This window comes from Pararge aegeria, chromosome 1 (assembly GCF_905163445.1).
Source record: "Pararge aegeria chromosome 1, ilParAegt1.1, whole genome shotgun sequence".
Lineage (NCBI taxonomy): Eukaryota > Metazoa > Arthropoda > Insecta > Lepidoptera > Nymphalidae > Pararge > Pararge aegeria.
The window spans coordinates 7,196,268-7,222,580 of record NC_053180.1 but is presented as its reverse complement, the minus strand read 5'-3'; the positions used below and the strand labels follow the sequence as shown (position 1 = coordinate 7,222,580).

At 35.9% G+C, this 26,313-nt stretch overlaps 4 protein-coding genes across 10 annotated transcripts; 2 read left to right on the top strand and 2 right to left on the bottom strand.

Annotated features, from left to right (window-relative positions):
• The first annotated feature begins 5,722 nt into the window (after positions 1-5,722).
• On the top strand, positions 5,723-7,981 carry LOC120627075 (thiosulfate sulfurtransferase/rhodanese-like domain-containing protein 3). Of its 6 annotated transcripts, XM_039894928.1 has the most exons (5): positions 5,723-5,759; positions 5,890-5,978; positions 6,699-6,890; positions 7,404-7,566; positions 7,903-7,981. In XM_039894928.1, exons 2-5 carry the CDS (start codon positions 5,894-5,896, stop codon positions 7,952-7,954), a joined length of 492 nt encoding a protein of 163 aa, XP_039750862.1. In that variant the 5' UTR covers positions 5,723-5,759; positions 5,890-5,893; the 3' UTR covers positions 7,955-7,981. The 6 variants fall into 6 exon arrangements, 5 of the variants coding, with proteins under 5 accessions (XP_039750862.1, XP_039750881.1, XP_039750870.1 ...); XM_039894947.1 differs by lacking the exon at positions 5,890-5,978 and having other exon boundaries at positions 5,724-5,759; XM_039894936.1 differs by lacking the exon at positions 5,890-5,978 and having other exon boundaries at positions 5,724-5,843.
• A 1,194-nt stretch (positions 7,982-9,175) lies between these two features.
• On the bottom strand, positions 9,176-12,851 carry LOC120626171 (60S ribosomal protein L7). 2 transcript variants are annotated; one of them, XM_039893537.1, is made up of 7 exons: positions 12,781-12,851; positions 11,778-11,925; positions 11,322-11,441; positions 10,604-10,693; positions 10,315-10,458; positions 9,817-9,966; positions 9,176-9,338 (listed from the first exon to the last, which is right to left on the bottom strand). In XM_039893537.1, the coding sequence occupies exons 2-7, from the start codon at positions 11,919-11,921 to the stop codon at positions 9,198-9,200; spliced, it is 789 nt and encodes a 262-aa protein (XP_039749471.1). In that variant the 5' UTR covers positions 11,922-11,925; positions 12,781-12,851; the 3' UTR covers positions 9,176-9,197. The 2 variants fall into 2 exon arrangements, with proteins under 2 accessions (XP_039749471.1, XP_039749480.1); XM_039893546.1 differs by lacking the exon at positions 12,781-12,851 and adding an exon at positions 12,615-12,728.
• An 807-nt stretch (positions 12,852-13,658) lies between these two features.
• On the top strand, positions 13,659-20,621 carry LOC120624129 (zinc finger MYND domain-containing protein 10). Its single transcript, XM_039890493.1, has 10 exons — positions 13,659-13,841; positions 14,181-14,289; positions 15,103-15,216; positions 15,672-15,811; positions 16,516-16,638; positions 16,829-16,983; positions 17,855-18,006; positions 19,198-19,359; positions 19,604-19,842; positions 20,398-20,621. The coding sequence occupies exons 1-10, from the start codon at positions 13,738-13,740 to the stop codon at positions 20,465-20,467; spliced, it is 1,368 nt and encodes a 455-aa protein (XP_039746427.1). The 5' UTR covers positions 13,659-13,737; the 3' UTR covers positions 20,468-20,621.
• On the bottom strand, positions 20,615-25,236 carry LOC120624136 (40S ribosomal protein S12). Its single transcript, XM_039890504.1, has 6 exons — positions 25,157-25,236; positions 24,986-25,023; positions 24,062-24,196; positions 23,173-23,275; positions 21,832-21,933; positions 20,615-20,725 (listed from the first exon to the last, which is right to left on the bottom strand). Exons 2-6 carry the CDS (start codon positions 25,000-25,002, stop codon positions 20,663-20,665), a joined length of 420 nt encoding a protein of 139 aa, XP_039746438.1. The 5' UTR covers positions 25,003-25,023; positions 25,157-25,236; the 3' UTR covers positions 20,615-20,662.
• Between the last annotated feature and the right edge of the window lie 1,077 nt (positions 25,237-26,313).

Sequence of the window (26,313 nt, the reverse complement as noted above, 5' to 3'; positions counted from 1 at the left end):
TTGGACCTGAAATAACTAATTCTAAGAAGATCAAGGAACCTACATTATTGCAAGACTCATATAAATATTATAATTTATTTATTTAGTTATTCATAAGACACACAAGCAATTAATTATAACTACATTCATAAAAAATTACGTGTTGGAATAACAAATTCTCTCTAGTGCCATTACAATAATCAATTATAGGTGTATACAGCATTATTGATATTATCTCTGGTCAAATAAAAAAAAAAATAACTAAAATAAGTATTTTATAACAGATTGATAAGTAATATTAAATTAATTAAAATTTATAATAAAGATAGGATATTATTAATATTTAATTCACAAACAATTTCTTCCTAAACTTTCTAGCGTATCGTGAAAGATGTCAATGTCAGGGTTGGCCAGGTTGTTGTAACTATTTACTAGACGATTAATTAGAGCGGATCTGCCTAGATTACTTTTTGAAAAATGTGGTGAGAAAATATTTTGCAAGCGGTGTCTGGGAATACGGCGCGGGACGACAAATTTTATACAGTGTTATGAGATACGCTACGCGCCTTTATTTTTCAAGGGACTGGATTTTAAAGTAATTGGTGATTGGGAGTGGTTTTCGCAATTGGCTCTATAAAGGCAAGCAACATCTTTAAAGGCTAGTTACCTCGTGAAGGAGCGTTGAACTCTCTCTATTCTTTCAGCATATATTTTATAGTGAGGGTTCCATGCAGACACTGCGTATTCGAGCACGCTACGTGTCAGCGCGTTGAATAATTGAATTATAGTATCGGAGGTGTTGCGTAACATGAAACCCAATAACTTTCAGGCCTTAGAGACAACGAGGTCAGTCTGCTCTTTAAAAGTTAGCTTTGTGTTAATCATAAAACCCAGATATTTTGTGACGGAGACCTCCTCAAGCTGATATTTGTTTGGGTAAAAAAGCCATATCACAAACGCCTTAGGGTTTAAAAATACTAAAGGTTGAATCGTGAAAAAAGACCTTTGTCTTTGCCGTAGGTAGGGATATTTGGTGTACCTTTGAGTAATAAACGTATAAAACAATGTTTCACAAAGCAATATGTTTATCATATTATCTTATCCATACTAATATTATAATTGCGAAACTGTGTCTATTAATTGGATTACCCTTCCTTTTCGCCCTAACTAAGCAACCAATAAAATTGATATTTCCTATGGAGTTACTTTAAACGACAACTTTTAATCCCGGGAGAAGAAACCGTTCCCACAAGATTTGTGAATAACTATAATAAACGCGCAAAAAACGCGAGCGACAGCTAGTTCTTACATCATTTGATTCTGCACAATAAGAGCTCTACCTCATTGATGCGTGGCGTTGCGTCGCGTCGTCGCTTTCCATATATCTTAATTGACATGCCACATTTAATTAAACAACGCAAGTGTGGCTACAATGCGTTGTTCCATTGCGGCGACTCATCATAACGCACTAATGCGGATCGCCCTTTAACTGTTGCGTTTGACTAAACTTGTACATTGTTAGTAGTGGTATGGACTTTGGCGTCACTTTCGGGGGCAGAATTCGAATCTCAGTACGTACCTCTGACTTTTCTATGTTATGTGCCAACTACCAAAATATCACTTGCTTCAACGGTGAAGGAAAACATCGTGAGGAGACCTGCAGGTCTGAGAGTTCTCCATAATGTTCTCAAAGGGTGTGGAGTCCACTAATCCGCACTGGGCTAGCGTGATGGACTTTGGCCTTAACCTTAAATGAGACATTGTGAGAGGAGGCCCGTGCCCTGTTGTGGGTCGGTAATAGGTTTATATGATGGTGATGATGTTATTGTACCAAAATACTTAATATGTCAACCAATGTAATTTTATCGATGATAACTACCTACGTTTTAATCGTTTGTAAACGCTGTAAATTAATATAATCTGGACTAACATTTGTTTCTAGTTAGGTCTAGTAAAAGATGGAACACGTAATCACAAATTTATTTAGGGTAACAAGGTCAGCGGTCGTGGGTGAAAGGGCCCGTCAATTAGTTCGCTTCCAAATTCTGCAGTGGGCGAGTACTGCCCTTGTAGCCGTTGATTGCGTGGCCCAGAAGGAACAGGCGAAGGCGAGGTGGTCTTCAGCTGCACCAGGAGACGGCACGTTGACGGTGACGTCGACAACCACAGGGAGTCGAACCCGAAGCGAGGCAGGCGAACACGAGGTGGTCTTCAGCTGCACCCGGAGATCGGCGTCGGAGGTGACGTCGACAACAACAGGGAGTCTTGAGACTTGAGACTTGAGGCGAGGCAGGCGAAGACGAGGTGGTCTTCAGCTGCACCCGGAGATCGGCGTCGGAGGTGACGTCGACAACAGTAGAGAGTCGAACCCGGAACTTGGGTTTGAACTCGAACTTGAAGCGAGGAACTCGAACCCCGATACACGGGGTTTAGATAGCTCGAGGGTAAGTATCCTTAAGGTCTAAGGCAAAAAAACAGCAATCAGGTGAGAGTCGTAAAAAAATGCGGCGGCCGCACAGCGGCCGCGCGGCGTCCAGTCTCAGGTAGAAATTCTGGGCGACTGACGAGCCGTGCGAAGTTAGAAAGCCGCGAGCGCGGTTGGTCCCCGCGCACCGCTCCCCTCGCGCCGGGATACCAGTTTCGCGACATTTCGGAAGATTGCCCGCGCGCAAATTCCAACAATATTAATTTATAACATTAAATAGACATTTATTACGTTACATATCCCCCTCGCCCACCAAGGATTTCACTCTACCCAAGTGAAATCCGCTAGGACTCTCAGTAACGTCCGTACAATACTCAATCAGACCCAACTTTCAAATTTTTTCATACTTCACGCATACAATGAAAGCAACAGTATTTGTATCTGAAATACTGACGCATCCTTCCACAATTTGAGTTAATGGTTGTAAGAAAACCATAGACTCTTGTACAAACTTAGTTATAGATGAAATAACGAATGGCGATGAGAGGAAAATAGCATAATATTGTGTATTAAAAGATAAAAAAAAACTAATTCAGATAGGAACTAATTTGGCAATACGCGTGATTTTAAGTCTTTGACATGCCAGGTTCCTAGATCCTTTCCAGTCATGTCTTGTAAAACATAGACTAAAGGAGACTTCTTAGCAGTTATTTTAGCCTTAATAAATTTAGGAGCTAGTTTTTTAGAAAAAAGGTTTTCCTTGTTGCTAAGGAAGTAAGCACGCTTCATAACTACGTCACCAACGTTAAATTCGGCAAACTTACGGCGCAAGTTATAGTGGGAAGTAGTTATGAAGCGTGCTTACTTCCTTAGCAACAAGGAAAACCTTTTTTTCTAAAAAACTAGCCCCACGTTGGGCGCCAGTGAAACGGTTCTAGTTAGGTCTAGTAAAAGATGGAACACGTAATCACAAATTTATTTAGGGTAACAAGGTCAGCGGTCGTGGGTGAAAGGGCCCGTCAATTAGTTCGCTTCCAAATTCTGCAGTGGGCGAGTACTGCCCTTGTAGCCGTTGATTGCGTGGCCCAGAAGGAACAGGCGAAGGCGAGGTGGTCTTCAGCTGCACCAGGAGACGGCACGTTGACGGTGACGTCGACAACCACAGAGAGTCGAACCCGAAGCGAGGCAGGCGAAGACGAGGTGGTCTTCAGCTGCACCCGGAGATCGGCGTCGGAGGTGACGTCGACAACAACAGGGAGTCTTGAGACTTGATACTTGAGGCGAGGCAGGCGAAGACGAGGTGGTCTTCAGCTGCACCCGGAGATCGGCGTCGGAGGTGACGTCGACAACAGTAGAGAGTCGAACCCGGAACTTGGGTTTGAACTCGAACTTGAAGCGAGGAACTCGAACCCCGATACACGGGGTTTAGATAGCTCGAGGGTAAGTATCCTTAAGGTCTAAGGCAAAAAAACAGCAATCAGGTGAGAGTCGTAAAAAAATGCGGCGGCCGCACAGCGGCCGCGCGGCGTCCAGTCTCAGGTAGAAATTCTGGGCGACTGACGAGCTGTGCGAAGTTAGAAAGCCGCGAGCGCGGTTGGTCCCCGCGCACCGCTCCCCTCGCGCCGGGATACCAGTTTCGCGACATTTCGGAAGATTGCCCGCGCGCAAATTCCAACAATATTAATTTATAACATTAAATAGACATTTATTACGTTACAATGAGAAGGAATTATTTCGAAAAGAAAGTTAAACTAACAACCAGTACTATGGACGGGAGTCGTTGAAAGTAGGTACTTTCTTACAAAGTTCATTCACATCATTCAGACCACAAGTTGCAAACGAGATCGCAATCTAGCCCCAAAGTAGTAGCGTAGCTTGTGTTGTGGGTACTAAGATGCCTGATTAATATTTTTATTAATAATATACATATCACACTCACACTTTCCAGTAGTGGGAATCGAACCCACGGCCTTGGACTCAGATAGCAGGGTCACTGCAAACTGTGCCAATCGGCCGTCATTTCCTGAAGTTTTAGCAGTACCTACCTATACGATCAACAAAATAAAAATAGAAACCTATATAAACCTATTTATGATTAATATTTCCTCCTAGTGTAGGTAAAACATTATTAAACTTTATAAAGCTATTCAAACCTATTAAGTAGGCAAGTACTATGATAAATTACAAGTACCTACGTTCAATAAATCGAAAGCAAAGTATTACTATGACAAATGCTTATCTAGTAGGTAACTAGCATAAAGTAAATAAAAACTTCTAAATATATGCATTTATTTATTTTATTGATGTGAGACTTAATTAATTGTAATAAAATGAGTGTGTAAGTGCGGGATTCTCAGTAGGTAGGTATAATGTCCGAGACAAGGCCGTTGTCGTCGTTATGTACTATGGACTCATTCGTACTGTTTTTTTTTATAGTTACTTGACGGAACAAGCAGATAGCCCACTTGATGGCAAGTGGTAAACCATCGCCTATGAACAGGGCAACACTTCACTGGCATGTTTGAAACTCGTCCTAAAGTGCCACCCTGTGTCCAACAACCAGAGGCATGGGTCTAAAGCCTCGTGTGCCTGAACACAGTAAGCTGGCGGCACAAACAGGAAATGCGTACCTAGTACTTTTCCGGACGACCTCGGCCACAAAATCCTCCACTGCTACTACATTCACTATCTTGGATGCTATCTAACATAGGTAAAAATATTACGTAGGTTCATTTTGTTGATAGCAATAGGATTTTTTTTTATTTTAAGAAAATCAAAACCAATAATATTATCATTAATTAATGTAGGTTGGTAATTGGAAATGGTTCTCGGGGAAACTACTAATAGTACATTATGAAACAAGTGTGGTAATATGAATTGTACAAAATTTGATCAATGCAGATCATTCTTGGGATCTATCTACGCGTTTCATACGACATTCTTCATCAAACAAAATATTCAAATTTTTATTAAATAATATTATTAAGTATAAAGGAAACATTTTCATATGATATTCTACCTTTTTTATTAGATGGATCGAAAATGGTTCATCTTAACTAATATAACACAAGTGCGATATTGTTAAATAAACAAAAAAACACGTGTGTTTATTATCTAAATTATGAGCTATATGAAGATATTAAAGTTAAGAGCCATTGTGAGGTCGTGTATCATTGCATTTTTAAAGCATTGCATTATCCTCTTCGTCTTCTCGTGTCAGGAAACGTGTTTATGTCCCCTTTAATATACAAAACTGAAAGTATTTATACTCTGTGGTAAAATTAAAATTTTATGACAATTTCATAAGTCAACTTCAGGCTAGTCTCGAAAAAAAATACGTTCATCTCTAGCGCAGGTTGTTTGAATAATAATGGCTCCAATTTATTTATGAAAAGGCCTCATTTCTATTGTGTCGTGTATATAATCACTATGTTCTATGGTGTGGATTGTAAATTATTATAATCGCCTTCGTAATTTCTTTCCAGCAATATGCTGACATGCATGAATCGTTCAATACGTTTGACCAGATTAGCGGTTAAAGATGATCTATTTAGAAAAATGGGATGCATATTAAGTTTGTTTATTGCTGGTTTATTGTTTGTGCCGTTTAGTTTAAATTGTACCGAGTAAGTTTAAGGCTGAATCTCACTATACGTAATGGCCTTTCATTAAAACTACATGGCCGATCATTTGAAGTCTTTATTTACAACTTAGTGCGCTTCAGCTCGCGAATTAATTTTAAGATAATCTGGCTGTATTTTCCCACAGAAAATGGTTTCTTTAAAACCTAGAATAGTGTTGACAACTGTAACCATAGAAAACAAACCAATGATTTAAAAGTATGCAAATAACCATTTAAAGAAACAGAATATATTAAATATTTAACAAATTTGAGACTTAAGGCCTGTGTGACATACCATTGCAATAGTTATGCATTGTTTTGTCTTACTTTAATTAAAAGCACCTTTAACTGAGTCAGACTGTTGGATCCTTTTCATTTAACTAAGTCCAATTATCAAACAAGTTTGTTTGATAATTGGACTTAGTTAAATGTTGTTAGTTAGTTAAATGAATATATAGATGATATATGCATTGCATGCATTATTTTATAGGTAGATCTAGATATGAATGCATAAGAAAGTACAATTCTAACTGAAGGCAGTTGTAAAGTTTGGCACAACTATTATGTTGTTACATTATGATTACTTTTAAATATTTATCTCTAATATAAACTACTTTATAAGAGCATTGTTGGATACATAATAATCTATTTTAAATGTTAAATTCATTTTAGATCCCAGGATTTCCTTACGCACAAATCAAATTTCAAAGATAGCATATTCAAACATGGTTGATCCTAAACGAGTCATGAGTTACGAAGATATGCTGAAAGTTATTCACCAGCCTGAGAAAATGATTATAGATGTTTGTAATCCAGAGGAAGTTAATTCTACTGGAAAAATACCTTCAAGCATCAATATACCATGTAATTTGATTTACACATATGTTTAAAAGCTCATACCGTATAAGTTAATATTTGCTATAATAACATATTATGCAGAATAGAATAACAAACTTGTTTAATAAGATGTATGTAGACATTATTTCAACTGATATATATTCACTGTTAGTCAGATCTTTTGTAAGGTTTTTACAAACTTGTGTGTTGTGTACGTACAAACTCTCTTGAGGTTGCCAGTATACCTAGTGGACTACCAACACTGCTTTCTCACTGTCACCAGTCCTGCAACTTGGTATCCGCTTGTCCTTGCTTCTCTGTGCTACATTCAGCTGTGTAGTAAACACCTAAATTCTGAGAGAATTGTTTGAGGAAGTATTATAGAAGTTAGTACTAGTTTGTTAAAGTTTCAAACCTCAGTAGTAAGACTATTTATTATTGTAGCCATCTCAGAACAAACTTAATGAAATGATTACTATTTTGTTTGATGGTCCTTTTTTATAAAATTAAAAATGTTTTAATTTTTTTCTATCCTTTTAGTGGGAAATGTTCAAGATGCCTTAGCAACTATGTCAGATGAAGAGTTTAAGAAACAATATAGAAGGCCAAAACCTTCTGCTTCAGATGAGCTAATATTTTATTGCCAGTCTGGTAGACGTTCAACTGAGGCTCTAGACAAAGCATTGAAACTTGGATTCAATAAGTAATTTCTTCAGTATAACCATATTTATAATACAAGAATACCTGTAGTTCAGAGTAGATAGTTTAGAAGAAAGGACTTTACCCACCATATATTTAAAACCTTTAGAGTAACTGTTTAGTGCTAATAACTATTGGCACTAAATGGTTGAACAGCCAAGACTTTCACACCACATTAAAGTTCAAACAAAATACTAAGGGATAATACTATTTTGTTAATGTTAATCACACAAGTAAGTCAGGTATTTTCTTTAAAAATGATAATGAGAGTATTGAGTTCTGCTAAACTAAAATAATAATGTATAATTTCATAACCTTTCACACTACTTCTATTTTACAGATCCAAAACTTACCTAGGCAGTTGGAATGATTGGTCTAGCAAACAAAAATGATGAAAATATATATTTTTAACATTTTAACACATTGTTTTTATTATTAAACCTATTTTTTCCATTTTATGATAACAAAACTTCTTGATGCTAAATTTGAATAATGGGCTGGAACCCAAATTGGCTTATCGTTACGTGGGACCACGGAATCTAAAATGTCTATAAAAGTAATGTACTAATAAAAGGTTAAACCAGGGGTTCCCAACCATAAGGCAGCGGCGCTCTTACCAGTTAAAAAAATTGTCACGTTTTGTGGTACTTGTTATTTAGGCAGATAGGCGCAAAATAGAAACATTCTCATTATGAAACTAGTAAAACAATAATTTATTTATTTATTAGTAATAAATTTATGTATAATAAATTTTAAACAAAGAAAGAAGAAAAATTAAATCGCCTCAAAACAATGGCTTACCTGAGCTTAGTGATCTCCAAACAATTTTTGAAAGTTTTGGTACAAGCCCTGACACCGCAGAAACTATTAAATTTTTTGAAAAAAAGCGCTTCGCTTCGCCGGCTGACAAGCCCTGGGTTGGTTAAGAGATTTGATGTTCAAGGTGCGATTATCATATGCGGTGACGCAAGATTTGACAAGTTAGGATTTCTAAAGCTGAACTAATACCCACAGAATTCAGAACATACAGAAACAGTGAACACCACTAATATTGAAGCATCAAAAACACTCCACTTTGAATGGTTTCTTGAACAAACAGTTAGTCACTTCATACCATTTAGCAGATGACAGTATTTATTTAACCTCTTAATGTCTAAGATTTCACCATAAAATGTGAAAGATTGTTTTAAGTGAGACGTGCGCTAGGCGTTTTTAGTTTTTGGACACAATAATAGCTGAATGAGGATTCTGTATGTTCTTAATAATTCAGTGCGAATACCCTTTGCTAAACAACTTCGGTCTGCAATGCATAAATTAAAAATAATTTTTATTATCAAAATTATCTAGGCTAGAGAAAAAGTCTAAAAACTACCATTTCGTATTATTTGTATGGGCTAGGCTGGTGGACTTCCAGAATCATTTGCACATTTAGAAATCCAAATATTCTTTATTGATATTGGCATATCACACGGACATAAGACTATGCATGTTGCTAATTCTAGAGTTCTAGACTACCTAAAAAGATCCCAAAAAACAATCTGCATAGTCTCTTGTGTCTGGACCACTTAAGATACTTTGATTGGGGAATAATATATTGTCTAAATTAAAGACAGTTTAACATTAAAATCTATTTATTTAGACCATTCTCCTCAGGAGCTCGTTGATCTTGTCCTCACGGTTTCCAAAGTCGCCACCGTCGACGTAGTGAATGGTCTTCTTACGCCAACCACCGGTCGGGTTGTTCAGTTTGAATGGCCATAGGAAATTACTCGCGTACTGAAATAAATAATAGAAATTTTAGTTTCAGTATGTAACTGAACAACAAAACTAATATCTCATTAGAGCTTCTGAGTTTACATGAATGTTGCATCTTTTGTGATTAAAATATTTGTTTGACAATTTATTGTAGTAGTACTCTATAGTATGTCTTTGAATACAGAATTTTAAAATAAAATAATCACAGGTTCCAATACTCAAAATTTACTTGAGATGTTTATTAGCTTACATTTAATATACAGTACTTCAGAAAGAAAGCAAGACACTGGATACTGGACAATGGATGTTATCACAAAAACCTGATAATATTTATAGCAACCTAAAAAATTTTTCAATGCCATAGGTCAGTGGCCCAGTAGCAGGCATAAGGATGATAAAAACCCTTTCAGATCCTATTGATTCAAGTTTAAATGAGAAAAAGATTCATCAAGAGTCACCGCAGGATTGTATGCGTCAAATATATATCCAAGACATTTACCTTGAACTTGTCACCAACAGTAAAGATTTCGTGGATGAGATCCTCCACACAGATGATGTTGCTCTTGCCGAGTTTGTCTTCAATGATCTTATTCGATGTAATAGCAACCCTTTGGCCGTTCACTTTGGCAAAACCACGTTTGTACGTAAGCTAAAATAGAAAAATATAATATTTCTACACTTTTAAATCAGATTAGCGGTGTTATGGCTGGCATAGAGATGGCTGGAGGATAGCAAAGGCTACTTTTTTATTACATTATTTAGTGCAATTGTATTTTTATATCTTAATTGTAATGTGTAAAATTTTTGATGACACTGTACTTTAAAAATATCTTTGGTATTTAAACAATGCACCAGACACTTTTTTTTATCCTAAAAACAAACTAAAATATACTATAACAAAAAAAAAGTTTGGTGATAGTTTATTAATATTGAACAAATGTACTATAGTACATTATGTATTCTTATATTTTTAAACTAAAGTAAGTTGTGTTCTTACCTCACGCACACTCTTGAGGTTGGGATAGCCCCACGTGATGTAAGGCTCAGCAATACGAAGCATGTTTACTGTTGCTTTGTTGAGTTTTATGAACACACCATTGTTGATTTGTCTCAGTCTGAACAGCTTGAGGACTTTGCGGACCTAGAGTAATACACAAAAATTTAATAAGTCTAAAATTTGGTGAAAAGGTTATATATGTTATATTTATAGTAATTAGGTTCATAGTAAATATATTTATACTATGTATCTAAAAAAAATATACAAAAAAAGAGTACAAAAGCCTTACCTTAGGAGAGACCTGGTTGATACCACGGATACGAATTACGAATGCAAGCTTGGCTTCACCGGGTACATAGTAGTTGCCTCGGTTGCGTGCCTGAAAATAAAAAAGATACTTAGCTTTATCTAGATATATATTTAACATGAGGTTAGGTGTGTTATGCTAAAAACTGAACCTTAGAAGGCCCATTCCTATTTCCATTATCCTTAGCCTGTTGGGTACTGTCTTTCACGAGAGAGCAGGTTTTAGACCATAGGTTAAAAATGCTGTTTTAATGCATGTTGGTGGCCTATAATGATTGATGTAGATGTCACATGACAAAATGATTGTAAAAAAGAATGGCCTAACATTGTCTCGAGAGGGGTGAGGGGTGAGAGGGTGCTGGTAGCCAATTTTCTGGATTCAGGCTGCTACAGAGAATTTCTTAACAGAAGAATCCACTCAATACTCAGCAAATTGTTGGTCTGAACTGGGAGTCAAGTTTATAGTTGAAAATGCTAACCACTTGATCAACTAATTAACTTGATGCTTTTTATATGTTGTCCCTTATTTTTTAAAGAAATGTTTCTTTGAAAATATCACTCTATAAACCTAAAGGTCTTAATTATCCACATGTAGATTTTCATTTGCAAACGGTCATTGGCTAGTGGATGTAATAAGGTCATCTAGCTTGATGACGATGAAGGGCTAATTTGTAGTGAAAGAAAGAAAACATGTTGCCCACCTGTCTAATAAGCCTGATCTCATCACGCTCCTTAATACGGTATTCCTTAACATACTGTTCAGCCCTTTTGAAGATGTCCTTCTTCTTCTTGATGGCTGCTGAACGCCTTTTGATGGTAAGCTGTAAGTAGATTTAATACATTATAAGATTGTTATGTCATGTTTTGAAATTTTGGACCGAAGAAAAGTTGCTTGCTTCTGCATAATATTTACAACATCTATAGTCATTGGATAAAGTACTTTGTGTCACGATAGTTAGTTTATGTTTTGATAAGAGCCTAACTATGGATCACCTTTACACATTTTCTTGACCCATTATTATGGAGGGCTATTATGGATTTAATTATCAATTAATCGTAGTGCAGCTACATTAACAATTTAATAATGTCTACAGAACAAAAAAATATTTAAGTAACCGAGGAGTTGGTTAAGACTACATCTTGAGAAACAATAATACCTGAACACGGCGAGCACGCAGCGCATCTCTACGTTTGCGATGCTTGAGCACTGACTCGGGGACAGCCGGGAGCTTCTTGCTGTCCTCCTTACCCTTCACTACCTTTTTCTCGGCCGGAGCCTTCTTCTCGGTTATCGCAACCATTGTGCTAAAAAATATAACCAATTATTAGCTCTAATGAATCATAAAATGGAGCTGATTCGGTTGCAAATATCTCTTCACTTTAAAAAATTGCCTGTTCTAAAAGTATTGCTGTCTTTATGTGATAAAGACAGCAATACTTTTAGAACAGGCAATTTTTCAGCTGACAAAGAATAGCACTATGCTAAGACATGTATGTCTTTTGAAGATTAATTTACAACTAAATTTGCACTACTATGTTGAAGGTGTAGCTTAGAACATATCAGCTATGAGATCATTGCTATCATTTTAGCTGAGACTTCCACTACAGGCTGAGTTTCAACATGTGAACGATATCAGTCATGAGAGTATAGTCAGTCAATAATAACAATTGCGATGATGGTAATATCCGATTCAGGTACTGTACAGCCCGAATGCCTAACTTATTGGAGCAAGCCTCAGCAGCACTGTTACCTAGGTGTAAGGTCAAATGTTTTGAGGAAATTAATATTGATTCTAGATATTGATTAGAAATAGTTTTGTTTTAGTGTAAATAATGAGCAAAAGCGATTGAAGCATGAACATTGGAGGTTATAAAAAAATGTCAATAAAAAAACACAAAACAGCGTTGAGTATCTAGGAACTTTGGCGCAACGTTAATATTAACTTCTTAACATATTAAACGTAATAAAAGGATTTAAATAACAAAATGTATACAGTGAACAAGGTGGTTAGAACGCAAGACCCGTTGAACTTTGTAGTACATGCACTTTTCACAATTGTCGCGAACCTTATTACGAAACCATCACTTTAATAATATTCCTTGATATAATATTGATAGTTTTGCACCAATTAATAGGTAAATATTTAAAAATTTAACTACCTGCGAGGCAATACTCCACGCGGCACGTGTGTCAAATTTTAGAAAGAAAGACAGAAACCATAGACTTCCGGTAGCCGCCATGTTGGAGATTTATAACTGGCAACATTAATTAATAGCATAGTGTTTTTAATTTTTTATTAGTTTTTTAGCTCTTTGGCATAAAGTTGTAGATTCTAAATGTGGTATTTTCTCTCTAGCAGCCAGCTCTAGTTGCTGAATTCATTAATAATTTTAATCTCAGTATTTATTTAACAGTTTTGACTAGCAGTCTTTCTCCAAATTTCATCAAATAAATATTTGATCAATAGTATAGGCAGGTACTAGATTTGCAGTACCATACAAAATCACTACAAAGTCACTTTTTGGCTCTTGGCCCCGACCTAGGTCGATCAGAGATTAAGCGCCACATATCGTGACAATGCTTATCACATATCGTGACATATCAAATAATATCGAAAATAACAAGCAGTTAGGACTTCGGCAGCAAATTAGGGGGTTCGAATCCCAGAAAGCAGCACATTGACTAGGTTTCATTACCTACTTTTTAGAGGTAAACAAGCAGCTTCAATCGAGACTTTGTTAGTTTTTACACGCTTTATATTAGCTTCACCTGTATGTATGTAGGTATGTAACCGACCCCTTTGAGCTCGATTTTGTCCCACTTTGAAAGGTCAGATTTCTTTCAAACTTTGTTTACAGAATGTTTTTGGTGGGTATTCACCTTTTATATTATTTAATCGAAGCCTTAGCTACTGTTTCTGTCTCGTTTTTGCATGTTTCCATAACAACAATATATGTTTTGTCAACTAGTTTTGAGGCGATCAAATTGTTGCCATCTTGTTTCTGGCTTCATTAGATTGCATTGGCGTAAGAAGAAAGTGGCATTAATTTTGATTCTATTTCAATAAAATAACCATAGCTTAGTGTTAAATTTATCTTTGATACTCATTAATTAAAATGGTGGAAAGGGATGCACAACTCGCTGCTCTAGATATTGGAGAATTAGATATGTACGTTCAAACCATGGAACACTGGCGGATAGAATCCATTGGCAACCAAGCGTATGTTTGCTGATATACTTTATATTATAATTGATATTATGGGTTGGTTTTTATATCGTGCGCCACGAATGAAGTGCAAATCTAAAAGGAGGAGCACTCTCTCCCTCTCTCAGAAAATGTGTGAACTGTCTTACTAATACAGACAGGCAGACAGACAAAAATGAAAAAATACAGTTATCCAGTTTTGGCTTCACTATCGATTATAGAGGGCCCTCTAAAAAAAAATCACAATACAGCTAGAAAAGAAGCTGGGTACGCCGATGGGGATCTATGACTTAAAACGTTCTCCATGGTTGGCAGATACTTTTTGTATACGTACGTTTGTACTTATTATTTCAGATGGATCGATTGGCACATTCGACTACAAAAACTAAATCAGCAAGCGGTATTAGAAGCTTCTTCTATGCAGGAAGAGTTGACCAAGGAAACCTTAATCTCGCATGGAAAGGTGAATTAACCGTAATAACTATCTATGTTTATCTACACATATACGTTAGAAGATGTACTTTTTCGAACCGTTACGTAGGTACTTTAATTCAGACAAAAAACTAAATAAAAAAAAATTTGATCGTGACATTATCGGATTCGACTTCAGAACCTTGTAAACTAAACCGGTATCTAAAATGCTACTTGGCTGCTCCAATCCATTCCCATTTCCATTTTTAATAAGCAGTTGCCGCAACTTTGTCCGCATTCATTTTGGGGTTTATGAAAGGTTTTAGGATGCTAATTCATATAAAAATAAAAACAAAATGTTGAAAAAATTAATTAGGGGCAGGTCACCCTTATCATTTAGGGGTTGAAAAAATAGATTACTACAGATTCTCAGACCTACCGAATATGCAAAAAATATACATAATCAGCGGTCAAGCCGTTTTGGAGAAGTGTGCCCCGAATACCTACACTATGAAGAGAGATATTTTTATATATTAGAGTTTTATTTCAAGCATAACCAAAAAATTATGTTTTAAAATTTTATTTTATTTTAAAATTAGTATTTTTTATCAGTGTCATCAACATTTTATTATAATTCTTATAACCCATTACCGGATAACTACAAGGCACGTGGCTCCTCTCAAAATGAAAAGGGCTTAACCACGTCCGGAAGGCGTCAGCTTTTTTACACTAAAAATAAAGCCGCCAACTAAGGTATAAGTTAAAAAAAAATTTAACAAGATGTACACTATCAATGATTTATATTCCTATTATACTTTTTTAAAGACAGATAGGTATACTTCCATAAACAAGCGTTTTTTTCCAGTTATCTATTTTAGTCAATGAAGCAATATGTATTCAAGTATGGAGATTGAAAATCTACCCGCAAATTATGAAATTGGAACCAGCACCGGCTAATACATTTGGCATTTACATGGTGGTAAATAACTGAATTTAGAATATGAATATGTATTTAACTAATAAAAATGAACTTAACAAATACAAAAAAGTAAGTAAGTTACTAATTTTGTCCAACTTTCGAATTTTGAACAACGTTCCGCAAACGAACTAGCATATTATATTGAGCTCGTTGTATCTCACGAAAAGCACTTTAAGTGTAGACGAATTATATCGTTTTAATACTAGCTAGTGAAGTAACGTTTATCTATACCCAAGTATGCTGCAAAAGCCTTCGTAGAATATAGTATCCTTCAAACATTATATCGACTATACACAAACTTATCTCAAATTAAAGCTTCAAAGCATTCAAATATGAGCTTTATTACAGAAAATATTAAGTTCACATTCCAATTGCTTTAATTCAGTCGATTCGGTGTTGTGTCGATATAGTGTGCGAATTTATTTTTGTAATTATAGTATTGATATGTTTCTTAGTTGTACCATGAAGCAGCGGTCGTAGGATTGCTTGAAACAGTGCTGTTTCATGAAGACGGCGCTCAATGTATCAGTGAAGTCGTGATTGATCTGCTCCATTATGCTGTTGATCAGTTGACTGCCCTTGTTGCACTTATCAAGTAAGATTTTATCATTTAATCAGCATTTAGGTTACTGTATAGATGCGTCATAAAAATTTAAAATATATTGGTTTGATTGATCCTGGTGTCACTGGAAAACTAGTAATTTATAACATTGAACCCACGTGAATCTCCAAAGTTGCAAAATTCGACGTTTATAAATTTTGCTCAACACGTTGGGGATGCATGTCACAAATATGGTAAATTTTAAGTTACCTTACAATAACTGCGCGTTATTATGTCTATTATATGGGCTGGGCGGTTCCATTTTATGGAAGAAAAATATGCACGTTTGGTATTGTGTGAAACTTGTAAATTGTGAATTATGAAGAAGAATGCATTTTCAGGTAGAGGAGGAGGATTTAAATATATTTTTCTTAAAGCGGAAATAACATATTCAGACTTTGAGATACTCGTATCATTTTCTTATTGAAATCCAGATTTTTTTATGCTTCTGTTTTAGACATAAATCTTTAGACACTATAAATTCCACAGTATTGTGTGGCATTTGGTCGCTAGCGGCTCTCTACGACTTGTTTGATGTCTGTTTGCCTCCTTGGGGGCTTAAAACGCTGCGGTTTGCAGCAAACTTCAGACTGATCTAACTTCGATCTGACCTTTCTAATTAAGTTATTAGATATAAGATTAACCATTTTTTAAATCTCGTAAGAATAGCATGTTTAACAATTGCTTTCTTATTTTAGCAATGGTTATTTAAAGGCTTTATCCGCGAAGGAGTTAGAATGTGAAACGGCGGCCGAGGAAGTGGAGCGTCAAAAGAAGGACCTGCAATTTGATATAAGTATGAGATGCATCTCTATTATACGGTAAGACATTCATATTAATTAAAACATCGACCAATGTTTATACAAAGGAGTCTAACTCCTTAGAGTAGTACCTATTTTAAACTGTAATAATTATGGTTCCATAAATATTTTTAGAATAACCTAATACTCAACATACATGTAGCTATCTAGTATCTACCTAAGAACTAGGTGAGGTTTTCTGCTTTTCCAGCTATCTCGTTGAACACATGGAGGCAGTTGGAATAGGAGCATCAATATCGAGCAATTTATACAAGACATATGATGTACCCTCTGTTATAAGCCATCTTTTACAATTGGAACCATGGAGACGAATTGATGGGATAGGAGAACTTCAATTATTTACCTGTAAGTATATTACCATTTGACTAATCATTGTTTGATATCGTCTTACTCTTATTATTAAGGCCACAGCTGGGCACAGATCCCCTCTATTATGTGAGAGAGGGTTTTTCAGAGCATAGGCCTCCACGGTGCTCCAAAAATGAATAGTAATAACAATTAATATCACAACATTTTTTATCATTTAGTCATTATAATCAGACATAAGCGGCGGCTTTACGTGATCTCCAATGCATGAGATGAACTATACCGATTTCCTATCTCCGGGCTGGTACTCGGCTCTCGGAACTCCATAGAGAAACCTAGTGTCCTGTGTCTGACTATTGCAGGCTTGAACCAGGAATATAAAGAACCTCGTGATCCGTAGTCAACCAGCTTACCTCTCGACAGACAAGACACATTTAATTAACGATTATGGCCTTCGCACACCATATCATCTCAAGACCAACTCAACTAACACGTTATGGGATATAAAAACAATATTTTTTGTGATGTTGTGCAAACTGTGAGACCCGTGGGCAACAAATGGTCCACTCGACTTCTACTCATCGGATACAACTGCCACAAAAATATTGTAAAGGTTCTACGTACGTATGTGCATAAAGTTCATACTAACAAGCTTTCATTTCCACCAAGATGAAATTGAGTCAATATGGTGTGGGAAGGGGTGTAGACTTTTTATTTGGATTGTTTTACTTATCGATCAGAATGTAAAGACCGGAAGAGAATTTTCGCCATTAAGGTTTCTTGTTTAATTACCTGTATTTTTTTACTTATGGGTATGAAACCAAGCATTTCGATAGTTACCGTCCTTTTGATAATTAAAAATATTTGTTCAGAGATACACTAAGTATTTTTTGACGTTTATATGTGCCAGTTGGACGTTGGTCAAAGCCTTCAGTTGAAGACTATACGCAACTACACCGCAGCGAAGCGCAACTATGGCTATGTCTTCGACAACTGCTTCTAGAGCCGCGTCTGCCTCATCATTATACTATTAACGAGTGCCGCCGAGCTGCGTTCTGTTCGGTAATTATCTACACACCTACGTTTTGCCATCAGCCAAAATTCAACACAGCCATTATTACAATCTTTGGTAGAATCATCTATGAGCGCACCTTCGCACGAATAAAATCAGCCAATACGCCGTGACAACATGACGCTCTCTTATACTATCATGGCACCGGTCTCGTTTCCTGGTGAAAACTAACAGCGTTCTTTTTTTTGTACTTTTTGGGCGAACAAAAAGCGTCTAACTCTCATCAATGTTATCGCACGGTTCCCATGTGTATATACACATGGGAACCGTGCGGTAACATTGATGACTTATTCAGTCAAGCCTTTAAGGCATATGAGGCCTATAAGGTATATGTTGTAGGAAACTACATATATGCCGGAAAGACGATTCACAATAGGGGTACCTATTAAAAAAATGGTTAAACGTTAAAACTGTTCTAATGCTCGACTCGACTAAACACCCAGCTGAAATTATAGCATTGGAATGTGAATTTTGGTAATGAGATAAAGCGAACCTGTTCTAATTTTTTTTTGCTTTCCCCGCGCCTTGCTCTTTTAAACATGATCACTCATGTGAAATAAACATTACAATGCTTTGTTTTTAATCGAATTTGTGTTGAGTAGGTATGGTGTGCGAAGGTCATCATGTGCGTTGTCAGAATAGTGTAGTGTAGTAGATGGAAGGATAAGGGCCTTACAAATAAACTTCTGCGCTCTTTTTTTTGGAATTATTAATGGGCCAAGCGTATGGCCCACCTGATGGTAAGTGTAAAACCATTGCTTGTAAGCAGTGTAACACTTCGCAGGATATGCAAGGAACGTGTCCTCAACATGGGGCATAGGTGTTAAGCATCCTGTTCCTGTAATTACTCCGTTCAGACCAGAACATAGCATTGCAACAATGCTGATTAGCGGCAGAAAAAGTCATTGTGGTAGTAGGTACTTCCCTGGAAGAGCTGTTATATACAACATATAGGTCTACTACTACTGAAGTACTTAGACTGCAATATCACGTGGTTGTAAGTGATGATGCAGTTTAAGAGGGTTAATATGGCAATTATATAATTATTCCCATATTCCTTAATTTCTCAAATTGCCTCTGCTGGGGATCGAAACCCAGTTAAAAAACCATAGCGCTCACCACTGCACTAGCGGGGGGTCAGCAAAAATATCATTAATTTAAAAATCACACTGCCTTGGAAGCTGCAAGCGAAGATAACAGACACTGTGTTGGACCAAGTGCCGCCGTTGAATGATCTCAAGATGTTTCTATGCCGCCTTGCGGTGGGAGATTATTCCAGCGTTCACAATCGCACAAATGGTGTTAAGAATCCCGGATGTACACTCATCGAAATCGTACCTCAGGTAATTATTGACCATTTTTCTACTTTTAAGGCTAAAACGGACAGCGTTCGTGAAGTTGCAACTCAATTTTGAAGCAGACATCTTCAACCGATTGAACTGTTTTATATACGCACACGTTCCAATTTTAAACGTGCAGAAATTAATGTGTTGGTTTTTTTAACGCTCGTGTAATAAACTTCAATTATTGACGTGATAAAGTCATGATACCAGATTTATTAATAAGGTGAATAACATATTTCTACAGATAAAACAAGCATATTTAAAAGAAGTCCACAAGCGGACAAAATCTCTGGCGAAAAATCAACTGGAAAATTTCCATCTGGATGGCTCAGAATCATCTAGAAACATGGCGAAGAAACTTCTAGAATCTTACACCAGTGACGCTGCACTTGCCCTCGATAGCGGTGGCGCAAAATGTGCAAAATGTGGCGACAAGGCTAGCAAAAAGTGTTCGCGATGCAAAACCGAATGGTATTGTGGCAGGTATGTACCTAATGTAATACCTAACTGCACTTTTAAAAGCTGAATAGTTTGTTTGAATGAATATTTAGAACTACCAGTCGCTTAAAAAATGTCATTCATTTAATAGCCCAGCTGCTTGCTTGATCACTACTTTTCAAATAAGTTGCCAACTCGTCTTCATACAAGACGCATAATTTGATAGAGTTGTAAATTGCAGTGGGTGGCGACTAGCGACCCTGCTTTCAGAGTCCAAGGCTGTGGGTTCGATTCTCACATCTGGAAAATATTTGTGATGAACATGAATCTTCTTCAGTATCTGGATCTGGATTGGATTATATTATTAGTATTTGTGTATATTATTCATAAAAATATTCATCAGTCATCTAGCTACGAGGCAGTGTGTATTGTTGAATATTTATTTCATTTTATAATGCAAATGGTACAATACTATCCCATATACTATAGATATCCCAATAAATACTGCTCAATCTATTGTACTATACCTTTCGTGAAAGTCTGAACTCAGTTTGTTTTTTACCATACACCGATTATTGTGACTGAATTTAAATTTTACAGGGAATGTCAGGTGCAACAATGGCCTAAACACAAAGAAATTTGCGACCAGTTTGCGAATCTATGCGTTTAATTTTAGAATTAATTAATTTCAATCGACAAATATAAAAACTGTTGTTTCATTGCCATTTATAATGCTAGTAGTTCAGGATTAAATTATCAACTGTATCGCACATACGTTGTGTAAATGTGTTCTATTATTAATAAATAAAACGAAATATAATTTTTTTGGGCTTTTATTATTTTATGTAGACATTACACCTAAAGTTTAGCTTGAAGACTTCAAGTAGTCTTTCAGCACGTCCAGCGCTGGAGTCTCCTCACCAAAGTCCTGTAACAAAACAAATAAATATTAACGATTTTATCTACATACACTTATAATAGGAATTATTAAAGCTGTTGCGCGGATTCTTTGTCCACGGATTTTTTACAAAGCCTGTGGGTTTTATTTGTCTGGGATAAAGAGTAGCCTATGTTAATCACAGTCCCTACAACAACTCAACGCCAAAAATAAATTCGATTGGTAGCTTAGGAAAGAGTGGTACTTTGTTAGTACCACTCTTTCGCATTTATAATATTAGTATGGATTTTAAATTGCACTATATGGCTATCTTGTCCGGGTGATAGGAAAGTTGTCTGTGCAACGGCACGACACCATAGGGTCACACGGGTCATTATAGCGCCGATTGTACACGTAACAACCTATAAATAAGTTGTCAGTGTTCGTACATAGCGCGAGTATTCACAAATTTTGGCTGTAAATTTCGCTCTGAATTTTAATTTGAAAATTTAATTCAAAGTAAAGCCACTTCTTGTTTTTATTCAACATGGGTAATTTTGAAACAAACTATTTATACATACATAGATAGATAGTGTGCAATAAGTATTACTATGGTTGCAGAACCATGCTACAGAAAATGGGATAGCAATTTGATCCTGCAAGTTTGTTTCATTTAGTTGCATAAATTTTCATGTCAGACCAAGAATACCCTAGATTGCAGCAGAACTAATAGTTATTAAAAATGCAGCCTTGGATGTGAATACTATTTTGAAGATTTCTATATTTAAATCGAACCTCTATGAATTATCACACCAGCAACATCATAAATTGTTTTATCCATCAAAAGAAAAAAGAAACCTTGACTTGTCAGACTTTATCACAAAAATAAAATAGCCCAGTGAGCTTTAATATCATTATGATAAAACATTTTGTTGAGCAATGTCATGTACTGCTTTCTTGCTGTGCCTGACAGTCTACTATCTCTCTATAGAACTGGTTAGGAATGGAATAGGAAACTACTGTACAACTTATTTCTTAATAAAACCACTTTGTGCAGCAGTAAACATGGTTACAAACAGCAGCCCTGACGAAGGGAATAGGATTATATGAAGTCTTCTACTTTGTTGCTAAGAAATATTTAAAAAAGATGAACTCACTTTGATAACAACACATGAACATCCAACAATCTTTCTGGCCTTGCCATCCTTGTCAATTTTACATAAACCTGCCCATTCACCAAGTTTCTTGTTGTTATCAACCTGTAACAAATATATTTTTTTAACAAATGATAAATTTGTATCTATAAATATATTCTAAATGGAAGATAAGCAGTCGCGATATGATCACGCTCACTTTATGATGATACAACAACACATTTTAAAACAAAAGGTGAGCAATGAAATTTAAGGTGTTCATATATAGTTAAAAATGTATGTCTGGTTGCTAGGAAAGTTGACTCAGCATGATGCGAGTCACCATAGGGGCACCCAGTTTACTATTTGCTCCTTTGGCCAGCACTGCCATGAGGGCAGGCAGGCTCGTGCGGAGCAGGTGTCAAAACATTTAAGATTTAAATTGAATTTTCAAACTACCACCTACAATTTTTTCTCAATGTAGCATGGTGCAGGTGACAGGCAAGAGTTTGGCATGACTAGACATTCAATAAAATTTAAGCAATCCCCATATCAACCCATTACCAGCCTACTACAGGGCACTGATCTCCTCCCACAATAAGATGTGTTTGGACTGGACTTTAGGAACATTATTGGGTACTTCCAGGCAAAGCATGCAGGCATGCAGGCTTCCTCACAATGTTTTCTTTAACCATTGAAGCAAGTGGTATTTTAATTGCATTAATAGCCCACATAACTTAGAAAAGTTAAAGATGCATGCAGAGATTCAAACTTGGCACCCCAAAAGTTAAGTTGAAGTATTAACCAGTTGCGCTACCATAGAAGCCGAACAGCTGGGCTTGCATCACAATTAATATAGATGCTCCCATTCTAATAAATTGTTTGTTGGTATTCTAATGAAAAGAATGGTTGGAGTTGGTCTGGTTGTGACATAAATTACCATGACACATAGAAACTTCTTAATCCAACCACAACTATTGATAGTTGTGGTTGGATAAAGAAGTTTTCGGAATTTCGAATTATAATTTGCATGTTGACCTTAATCGTGCTTTTCAATTTTTATTGTTTATCATTTAGCACATCAAGAACGGTGACTTAGAGATCATGATGCGTTAAATTTGTCCTTTAAGTAACTGGGCTTGCTTAAATTGAAGACCCTAGGAACGCAACTGGTCCTAACCACTAGGTTATCACAACTTCAAAAAATTATCCAGGCTTAGTATTAGTTATGACTTATTATTGTAACAACTTATGTTTAATTTGCCTGTCACCTGCACTGAATTGAATCTGAAATGAACAGTGTTAAAAACAGGGAAGTAAAGTTATCAAAAAGCAGTTTTATTAATCAAAATTAATTGCTATTACCTTGACCAGGGGGATTTGATGTTCATTACAAAGGGCCTGCACTAATTTCTTGTATGCAGCCTCATCACAGTTCTCAGCTAATACACAAAGTACTGCCTGTCTCCTGTAAAAATACACAAAACATTTAAGTTTGAAATTTTAATAGCAATTTGAAAACTAAACCACCTTCCATGTTGTTACTAATAGTATACAATTGTTAGTTATCAACATACTTTTAACAATATTTACTAAGCTAAATAAGTGCAATTTATTTTGTGATTTGCCATTTGATTTGTCGTTTTCAACTTTACCATTACTTCATAAGATAAGCAAGAAATTAAAACAAGACAAATTAGGTACTCTTTTATAAGAAACAAATATTAAAATTAGTTCAGAGTAAATTAACATAAAGTGAGTTACAAGGCTCAGCTATTCGGTAATACATAGAGACAAGACTTGGAACCCTTTTAAGCATACATATTGAGAGCACATGGAGAAGAGTATATTTGACATTAAAAGTTTACATGGAAAAAGAGTGTAGAAAGCTAAAATAGTATAATAATGAGTCTTTTTCTGAGATGAGTGTAGGTGTAGTGTGTAAATTCATGTAGAGTTTTTGTAGCACACTTGGGAGGCCACAATCTCGACACAACAAGAATTGCGGTACTATGTGTATGCAGTACTGTGGGCTATAGAGTAGATCAACCAGAGTATAAGCTGAGGCTAATATTTCCACTCAACATGAGACTAGAACAGACACAGGCAGAGTGAATATTAATGTATGTAGTTCTACAGCCAAGGCTTAAAGATAGCTAGTTTAGTCTAAATACTAGACAATAGTTTATAAAAATCTCTCATTCAATATTAATTATTTAGGTTGGGTTACATAGATTACAATTTTCAAACATACTTGTCTAGAGCCTTTGCAGCTTCGTGAAGTCCATGTACAAGTCCACCATGGATGAGTGCAGTCTTCAGAACTTCTTGGAGAGCTGTGTTCACATCCATTGCACCTCCGCTAAGTACGGGGTTATTCGGTACCTCACTGGAAAAGAGTTAAACCTATTTATTTAGAAAATTTAAACCGTAGCATATTATAATAATAATTTAGTCTCTATTGCTGTAAGGATGGTAGTCAGAGTGGCCAAAACTTTTCATGGATATTACCTCATCAGATTTATTAACTGAAAGTTTTGATTACTCATTTTAAGCCTTTCAATATAATCACATTTTAGCTAAGCATGCTGTGACTGTAAGGGCTATTAACAATTACATTATAATCTATATTGCTGTAGGAGCTGTGGAGCCAAGATGGTAATGGCAAAAACTGTTAACTGGATACTAATTTACACCAGATCTATATGCGAGCAGAAGGTAATGCTCATTTTCACCGGAAAGGGTAGCCTTAATAACTAGGACCTACTTCGGGCGCAAAGGCATAGATGCCTACTTAAAAATTCAGTCAGAACCCAGAACCTTGTGATTGGTGGTTAAACATGCAAACCAACGAGACCAACGAGATAGATAAATTGACAATGAATTGAAATTGAACAATATTCAAGTTTATAACGCAAATCTTAAATTTAATTAGAAAATATGAAATGGTAAGGTTTCTATAAAGTCAGCTTCCAATTATTGTAATCGGTTCCTAACTAACGTGTTATAACACGAGTTTCTTCATGATAGGTTATGTTTACGATTCCCTATAAACACTATACTTTACAGCCTTTCAGTGCCGCGCAATTGAAAAAGCTATTACAGTGCGAAAATTACATTTAGAATTAACTGAGGCTTCAACATATAAGTTTAGATTTACTAACAAAATAATACTCACACATCGACATCAGCCATGGTTTATCACGATTTGTAATCCTGAAATATGGAATGAAACACATTATAGCACTCATAGTTGTATTGGTACAATATTTAGTAGCACTAAAAGTAAAAAGATCACAGAAATATCTGCAGATTTCAAAAAATTCTACAATAAACTCTGACACTTTACCTTGCGCACCGGGAAAAGATTAGGGTTGCCATGTTTATGTTTAAGGTTGACAATGGCAAAGGGAGATGACAAAAGATTGACATTTGACAGCACCATTGATGAACCAGCTTTGCAACTAATTTTTGGCAAAGAAGATTCAAACACTGCTGTGGACGGACGGCTGTTATTTTATTTATGATAGTAATATATTAAATCAAAAGTTTTCCAGGGTTCAGCCTGCATATTTGCTCTAGGCCAAGGTTTTTGTGTGGTTGGTCAAAATAGAAGGTCAACATTTTTATTATTTCAACATGGTTCAACAAACTAGGTGTCCTCACTTGTGCACTCGAATCTTAAAAGATTCTTACTTATTATAATAAAAATAATTGCAGATAAAACCACGTACACCAGGAAAAAAACTTAACGTTGATTTTTAAATACCTATTCAATGATACTCAATTAACAAGTATGTATTTAGATTGTTTTTTTCATATGGCGACTGGTCGTGGCACTGGTGATGAACACAGCCCAACACATTCCTCTCCTTTAAGTTGCGCGTTTGGGTAATTAGACAAATATGACGTTCAAATACATTTATGTAACTTAATAAATTTATTTGAAAGTCATATTTCACTCATATAGTAATAGGTAAGTAATATAATTACGAAATATATATCGTGTGCACCCGGAAGCTACGAAAAAAAGCTCTGAAAGGTTAAACTAGGGGATGAAAGTTTGTATGGAAGTTCATCGTTGACAAGGATAAAACCATGAAACTTTGTATTTAGGCACTTGATAAAAAAATATTTCCAGCGTACACCATACTCATATTATCAATGCGAGTGTTTCTGTTTGTTTGTTACCTAGGTTAGCTCAACCGTTGAACCGATCTTGATGAATTAAAATTAAGCTTAATTTGCTATACTCCGCGAAAAGCAGATCTGTGTGGAAGAAATTATAAATTACACCACACAGATTCTCCTGCTTTTCGCGGAGTATAGCAAATTAAGCTTAATTTTGATAATATATCATGGATTTCCGCAAAGTAACGCCTGCTTCTATCCAAGATCTTGATGAAGTTTTCCATACATATAGCAATGGACATAAGATAATATTTATCTCGGAAAAGCTGAGGCAAGAGTTACTCGCAATAAATAATATACTGTGAAGTTTTGGAA

What these genes read in the sequence shown, in the direction of transcription:
- LOC120624129 (XM_039890493.1), top strand. Translation starts at nt 13,738, where the DNA reads ATGGTGGAAAGGGATGCACAACTCGCTGCTCTAGATATTGGAGAATTA. An exon ending in CCTTAATCTCGCATGGAAAG is followed by an intron (nt 14,290 to 15,102) that starts GTGAATTAACCG and finishes GTTTTTTTCCAG; the next exon opens with TTATCTATTTTAGTCAATGA. An exon ending in TCATCGAAATCGTACCTCAG is followed by an intron (nt 19,360 to 19,603) that starts GTAATTATTGAC and finishes ATATTTCTACAG; the next exon opens with ATAAAACAAGCATATTTAAA.
- LOC120627075 (XM_039894928.1), top strand. Translation starts at nt 5,894, where the DNA reads ATGCTGACATGCATGAATCGTTCAATACGTTTGACCAGATTAGCGGTT. An exon ending in AAAAATGGGATGCATATTAA is followed by an intron (nt 5,979 to 6,698) that starts GTTTGTTTATTG and finishes AATTCATTTTAG; the next exon opens with ATCCCAGGATTTCCTTACGC. An exon ending in TTCAAGCATCAATATACCAT is followed by an intron (nt 6,891 to 7,403) that starts GTAATTTGATTT and finishes CTATCCTTTTAG; the next exon opens with TGGGAAATGTTCAAGATGCC.
- LOC120624136 (XM_039890504.1), bottom strand. An exon ending in ATCAAATCCCCCTGGTCAAG is followed by an intron (nt 21,934 to 23,172) that starts GTAATAGCAATT and finishes TATTTGTTACAG; the next exon opens with GTTGATAACAACAAGAAACT. An exon ending in GTTCATGTGTTGTTATCAAA is followed by an intron (nt 20,726 to 21,831) that starts GTGAGTTCATCT and finishes GTTTTGTTACAG; the next exon opens with GACTTTGGTGAGGAGACTCC.
- LOC120626171 (XM_039893537.1), bottom strand. Translation starts at nt 11,921, where the DNA reads ATGGTTGCGATAACCGAGAAGAAGGCTCCGGCCGAGAAAAAGGTAGTG. An exon ending in TGCGTGCTCGCCGTGTTCAG is followed by an intron (nt 11,442 to 11,777) that starts GTATTATTGTTT and finishes ATCTACTTACAG; the next exon opens with CTTACCATCAAAAGGCGTTC. An exon ending in AGATCAGGCTTATTAGACAG is followed by an intron (nt 10,694 to 11,321) that starts GTGGGCAACATG and finishes TTTTATTTTCAG; the next exon opens with GCACGCAACCGAGGCAACTA.